This window comes from Rhinopithecus bieti, unplaced genomic scaffold (genome assembly GCF_001698545.2).
Source record: "Rhinopithecus bieti isolate Rb0 unplaced genomic scaffold, ASM169854v2 scaffold_73682, whole genome shotgun sequence".
Taxonomy (NCBI): domain Eukaryota; kingdom Metazoa; phylum Chordata; class Mammalia; order Primates; family Cercopithecidae; genus Rhinopithecus; species Rhinopithecus bieti.
The window spans coordinates 153,368-160,467 of record NW_016829166.1 but is presented as its reverse complement, the minus strand read 5'-3'; the positions used below and the strand labels follow the sequence as shown (position 1 = coordinate 160,467).

At 40.7% G+C, this 7,100-nt stretch overlaps 1 protein-coding gene across 2 annotated transcripts in view; it reads left to right on the top strand.

Moving 5' to 3' along the window:
- The window catches only part of LAMA1 (laminin subunit alpha 1), a 175,128-nt gene that overhangs the window by 38,661 nt on the left and 129,367 nt on the right, over positions 1-7,100 (top strand). For both annotated transcript variants that reach the window (XM_017864698.1, XM_017864699.1), the window contains exons 2-3: positions 5,025-5,195; positions 5,394-5,506. In XM_017864698.1, coding sequence (XP_017720187.1) covers positions 5,025-5,195; positions 5,394-5,506 — 284 coding nt within the window. The remainder of the gene's footprint in view (positions 1-5,024; positions 5,196-5,393; positions 5,507-7,100) is intronic.

Genomic DNA, 7,100 nt, shown 5'->3' with positions numbered 1-7,100 from the left:
AAAAGCCAAAATTGACAAATGGGATCTAATTAAACTAAAGAGCTTCTGCACAGTGAAAGAAACTACCATCAGAGTGAACAGGCAACCTACAGAATGGGAGAAAATTTTTGCAGTCTACTAATATCCAGCACCTATAAAGAACTCAAACAAATTTACAAGAAAAAAACAACCCCATCAAAAAGTGGGTGAAGGATATAAACAGACATTTCTCAAAAGAAGACAGCCAACAGACACATGAAAAAATGCTCATCATCACTAGCCGTCAGAGAAATGCAAATCCAAACCACAATGAGATACCATCCCACACCAGTTAGAATGGCAATCATTAAAAAGTCAGGAAGCAACAGGTGCTGGAGAGGATGTGGAGAAATAGGAACACTTTTACACTGTTGGCGAGAATGCACACTAGTTCAACCATTGTGGAAGACAGTGTGGCGATTCCTCAAGGATCTAGAACTAGAAATACCATTTGACCCAGCCGTCCCATTACTGGGTATATACCCAAAGGAATATAAATCATGCTGCTATAAAGACACATGCACACGTATGTTTATTGCGGCATTATTCACAATAGCAAAGACTTGGAACCAACCCAAATCAATGACAGACTGGATTAAGAAAATGTGGCACATATACACCATCGAATACTATGCAGCCATAAAAAAGAATGAGTTCATGTCCTTTGTAGGGACATGGATGCAACTGGAAACCATCATTCTCAGCAAACTATCACAAGAACAGAAAACCTAACAGCTCATATTCTTACTCACAGGTGGGAATTGAACAATGAGAACACTTGGACACAGGAAGGGGAACATCACACACTGGGGCCTATCATGGGATGGGGGGAGGGAGGAGGAATAGCATTAGGGGATATACCTAATGTAAATGATGAGTTAATGGATGCAGCACACCACCATGGCACATGTATACATTTGTAACAAACCTGCACGTTGTGCACATGTACCCTAGAACTTAAAGTATAATAATAATAAAAAAATTTTTTTTGTTTTCCCCCGGGGGAAAAAAAAAAAAGCCCCCCCCAAAAAAAAAAAAAAAAAAAAAAAAAAAAAAAAAAAAAAAAAAGATTATGTTTAAAATGTGCTTGCTTTAGTACACATTTCTAACCGACTCCGCCACCCCCACTTCTTTTTTTTGAGACAGAGTCTCTCTGTGTTGCCCAGGCTGGAATGCAGTGGCATGATTTCGGCTCACTCTGCTTCTTAGGTTTAAGTGATTCCCCTGCCTCAGCCTCCCGAGTAGCTGGGATTACAGGCGTACACCACCACGCCCCACTAATTTTTTTTTATTTTTAGTAGAGATGGAGTTTCACCATGGTGGCCAGGCTGGTCTCGAACTCCTGACCTCAAGTGATCCACCCCCCTCGGCCTTCCAAAGTGCTGGGATTACAGGCGTGAGTCATCATGCCTGGCCCCAACCTTCTTTCATCTTCTCTCATCTTTGAACAGATGTGGTTCTTTGCAACAAAAGGATAGTGATTACTCTGTAACTATGAAAAGGGAGTAAATATAATATGTAAGACATCGCTTTTAGTGAAGATTTTTTTCCAAATATTAGCTTATCTGAGAAGGAAGATTTAGTTTTAGTGAAAGACAACCTAGATATTTTTATGAAATTAATTATCTGAAGATTTTACTTGCATAGGCATGCTAATGAAGTATATTTCTTCTAAATATACTTTCAATAAAAAAAGCAATCTTCCTTTTTATTAAAAGTATATTTAGGGCCAGGCATGGTGGCTCACCAGCACTTTGGGAGGCCGAGGCGGGTGGATCACTTGAGGTCAGGAGTTCGAGACCAGCCTGACCAACATGGTGAAACCCCGTCTCTACTAAAAATACAAAAGTTAGCCAGGCGTGGTGGTGTGCACATGTAATCCCAGCTACTCAGGAGGCTGAGGCAGGAGAATCGCTTGAACCTGGGAGGTGGAGGTTGAAGTGAGCCAAGATCGTGCCACTGCACTCCAGCCTGGTTGACAGAGTGAGACTCTGTCTCAAAAAAAAAAAAAGAAAAAAAAATGTATATATATATAACAGCCAGATAAGAAACCTGTCTAGTGCAAAGAACTATCTGATGCTGATTACTGTAACTGAGATATTATTCTCCAAAAACAGTTAAATTTACGTTTGTGAGGTTTGAGCTGCTTTTTCTCAATGGCTCAGGGCAAAGATTCCAGCAGAGATAGTGTGTGGGGCCCCCATGACTCCCTGGCCCCTCCCCTCCTCAATAACACAAGACCCTGCAGTTACTCAGACTGAGAGGTTGTAGGGAGTTCTTGTGATGTCCTGCAACTGGTGGGGGTGAATAAGGAGAAAGTGGCAACATTCATTAACTGGTGAAGTATTTGTTGTTAATTGAGAAATGCCTTGTGAAGTCAGTTCTTGTAACCTTGATTTCTTTTTCTTGCTTGACTAGTCTGTGTGAAGGGAATGGATAAAGTTGATTGTACTGTAAATCTAAATGCACGTATGTAATACAGAACCAAAAAATGTCATTTTAGCTGTTTGGACAAAACGCCATAGTTTAAGAGCATATTTTATTTTAAATGATTAGCTCATAAGAGAAATTTTAATCAGAATACTAGAATGTTATGGTCATAAAGGATGGAGGAAATTATTATTTATCTTAGTACCAAATAGAATAAATGTCAGCCCCTGCTACAGGTAAGTACCACATATAAGAATGTATGTGTTACTGTAGGAGCTCCATTATTACATAAAATATAACTGTCTAACTACTGCTTGATACAAATAATGAATTGGGGAGCTGCATGATTAAACATAATGTCTCATCTGGTTCCTCATAAAGCATTTTTTTCTTAGTTTATATTAAGAAAAGAAGTCCCTTTACAGGGATATGATAAAATAAGCATCTTTAAGTTAAAATGAAAATAAATATATTAAACATAGTATATGATATAAGTCCATGTTATGTTTCAAAATTAAGAATAATGCTTTAGAGTACAAATATTAAATAACTATTTTATTTTGAGAGGGTAAGGACTTACTGACAGAATGGGGTCCTTCTATTTGAGTAGAATTACTAATAGGTAGTTCTGTTTTATGTAAAAGTTTTGAAAGACTACCTAATTTTTTTTTTTCTCTTTTCTTTTCTTTTTTTTTTTTTGAGACGGAGTCTCGCTGTGTTGCCCAGGCTGGAGTGCAGTGGCCGGATCTCAGCTCACTGCAAACTCCGCCTCCAGGGTTTACGCCATTCTCCTGCCTCAGCCTCCAGAGTAGCTGGGACTACAGGTGCCCGCCACCTCACCCGGCTAGATTTTGTATTTTTTAGTAGAGACGGGGTTTCACCGTGTTAGCCAGGATGGTCTCGATCTCCTGACCACGTGATCCGCCCGTCTCAGCCTCCCAAAGTGCTGGGCATGGTAAATTTTTTAGTGTAGCAAGTGTTAGAAAAAGAACCATTTTTGTTTTATAATTTAAAATTTAAAATATTTATAATGGAAAAGATCATTGAATGTATTAAGCAGTGCCTAAAAAATAACAATTGAAGCCATGAATTCCTTCTGTGTTACTAAAATTACACTGTGCTATTTTAAATTTCACTGAAAAATAAACATTTCAGTAATGGTATTTCTATATGGTTTTTACAAAGAAAAGATTATATTCTGTGATCTTTTAAGATCAAGTCATAGTATGTTAGAGAAACACCACTGAGCTGAGATCCTTGTAGTACGCTCTCAGCTCGGTGTCCATGCCTGGAGAATGTCTCTTCAACGTCGCGGCACACCATCGTTTCTGTATCTTCACAGAATCTTCACCGCTGCTATCCCCTTTTACCAAGATAAAGTTAAATCTCCAAAGAACCGAATGGAGATACTTTTCTCACAGTCACCTGGAAATTATTTCCTGAATAGTTTGGACCTGGTACTGATCTTGGCTGCTTAAAGATAAAATCAGCTGAGACAAAGAAACTGTACAAAGGGAAAGATCAATAATGACTTGAAAAACATTTTGAAAACTGGATCTTTGGGTTCTAAAATTTTATTCACCAAAGAAAACAGGAGTAAAGAAAGAGAAGAGAGAGAGACAAAAAAAAAAAAATCCTAGATAATTATAGAAAAGACCTTGTAAATACTACCAGAGGCAACTGGACCTAAGTAAGGACAGAATAAATTCCCTTCTTTCCAGTGATAGGTGTTTGAATTGCATTGATAAATATATGCATTGGTCATTTGAAACTTCCCCTAAAGCCTGTTTCACAGCATTTTATTGTAAACATTTTCAATCAGAAAAGTGGAAATAATTGTACAGTGAATCCCCATTCCCTCGCCTTGATTTTTTTTTTTTTTTTTTGAGACTGAGTCTCGCTCTATTGCCCAGGCTGGAGTGCCGTGGCACGATCTCCACAGCAGCTGAACTAATTTACACTCCCGCCAACAGTATATAAGCATCCCTCTTCTCCACAGCTTCTCCGGTATCTGTTGTTTTTTGACTTTTTAATAATAGACATTCTGACTAGTGTGAGATGGCATGTCATTGGAAGCCAGCTTACTTTGTGATGCATTTCGAAGTGAGTTGGAGACGTAAGTATACTTTGCTCCTAAACATTTCCCCATGTACATTGGTATTTGTTTATGATTCTTTTATTTTGTTTTTTGAGGTAGAATGTACACGCACTAAGATACACAGATCTACCCAAATCTTAGGTGTACTCATTCTGTGATTTTTCACAACTGCATCTGCCTGTGAAACCCAAAGCTTTATCGAGATATGAACATATTACCCTAGAAAGTTCCTCTGTCCTTTCAGAGTCAATCCCTACCCCCTGCAACAATGTTTTGACTTTTCCCCATAGATGAATTTTGCTTCTGCTAGAATTTCATAAAGCTGAAACCATGCTGGTATCCTGCGTGTGTGTGAGGATTCCTTCATCCAGCACATAGACTTTCAGTCTCCTTTTGATTCACCTACCAAGTGGGATGGGGTAAGCTCATTCTCTGGATTTCAAGTGGCTCAGCTGATTTGGTGAATTTTCACTTTCAGGCCTGTTTCCTGCCATTCTCAATCTTGCCAGCAACGCTGACATCAGTACCAATGCCACCTGTGGCGAGAAGGGGCCCGAGATGTTCTGCAAACTTGTGGAGCATGTGCCGGGTCGGCCCGTCCGAAACCCACAGTGCCGGATCTGTGATGGCAGCAGTGCAAACCCCAGAGGCAAGTGTCGCGCCTTCGTTTCTGAAATTCTCCTGGGAATGTACACTTTGTGAAATGAGGACTGAGACTTCTATTAGGAAGCCATAAACATTGTGTTCACCTTCACTGCTCTTTGTTTCACTAGCATTACGGTTTAGAACTTAAGAAATGTAAAGCAAGAGCTGAGAGGAATTCATGTTTTTTATTTTCTTTTAACAGAACGCCATCCAATATCACATGCCATAGATGGCACCAATAACTGGTGGCAAAGTCCCAGCATTCAGAATGGGAGAGAGTATCACTGGGTCACAATCACTCTGGACTTAAGGCAGGTAGGTCACGCCAGAACCCTTGAAGAGTGTCTATGGGCTGCTGAACTGTGGTCTTCCAATGACTTTTGGGAAAGTCTGGCTTCTTTCGGAATACATTTACATTCGGGTCTATTTTCCAGCAGGTGAAGGCAAGTGGTATACAGAAGGAGTCCCTGGTGCCATTTCTTGTCACTTTTATCATTCTCAGGTGTCTTTGGGGAGATGGGTGCAATTGCTTCCGTATGGTTGATGTTCTTTGAAGCTGCGTCAACAGGGCACAGCCGTCCGTCCAGGAAATGTCAGGCTGTTTGCTGGCTGCCGACAGATGCATGGGGAGGGAGAGGGGAAAACACTTGTATTTCCTAACTTCTAGCTTACTATCTTGCTAATGTCTTTGCGCAAGTTATTCTATAAGGATTATATAAGGCTAGAAGAAAACAAAACAAGACAGTGTTAAACCTCTTGACTGTGTCTGCCCTGCCAGATGCAGTCTGTCTGGACCAGGTAAGCTGGAGTTGCCCAATACTAACTTAAGCAGCGCCTTCAGCATGAGTGGGGAAAGGGAAGGTATGATTGGCTCCAGCCACACCTGCATCCTCTTCCCTTGCTTGAAGGCCACATAGGAGGATGCGAAGAAATATGAGATGAGCTCTGAAGAAATATGAGATGAGCTCCAGTTGCCCTGATGTTCCTGGGAAAGGAAAGGAAAGAAGAGGAGAGGAGAAGGGAGGGGAGGGGAGGGAGGGGAGAAGAGAGATGGCAGGTGTTTTGGAGCTGTTGTCCTGGTTCTGATTTGAGCTTTTCAGAAAAGCCATCGCATTAATTCTTACTTATTTCCATTCTCTTGTGTTAGAACTCATAAATTTCATGTAAAATATGAGATTGGTTAAGAGAGGCAAATAATTGTTATGTGCATTGTAGGATTTACATAGAAATTATGGAGATTTAATGACAATCAGAATTCTTTGAATAAATGATAGTTTTAAAATGTGCAGGATTTTTTTTTGAAACAAAGCCTCGCTCTGACACCCAGGCTGGAGTGCAGTGGCGTGATCTTGGCACACTGCAACTTCCGTCTCCTGGGTTCAAGCGATTCTCCTGCCTCAACCTCTGGAGTAGCTGGAACTACAGGCTCCCGTCGCCACGCCCGGTTAATTATTTTGTATTTTTAGTAGACGGGGTTTCACCATGTTGGCCAGGATGGTCTCATCTGTTGACCTCGTGATCCGCCCGCCTTGGCCTCCCGAAGTGCTGGGATTACAGGCGTCAGCCACCATGCCTGGCCAAATGTGCAGGATTTTAACAAGACAAGGTGATACTTCATATACTGATGTACAAGGAACTTGTGTTCTGTAATAATTACGGCAAATAAGGTAGCAAGATGTGCAGCTCAGAAGACGTTTTCCAAGTTCAGGTTCATAGTATTATGAAAGTAAAATAGCACTTTTAATAGCTTTTAGGTGTAGGACATGAATTAATGTGACACTCCTTAATATTTTCAAATCCCCCTAAAGAAAAAAGAAAAGAGCTTCTTGGCCAGGCGCGGTGGCTCAAGCCTGTAATCCCAGCACTTTGGGAGGCCGAGACGGGCGGATCACGAGGTCAGGATATCGAG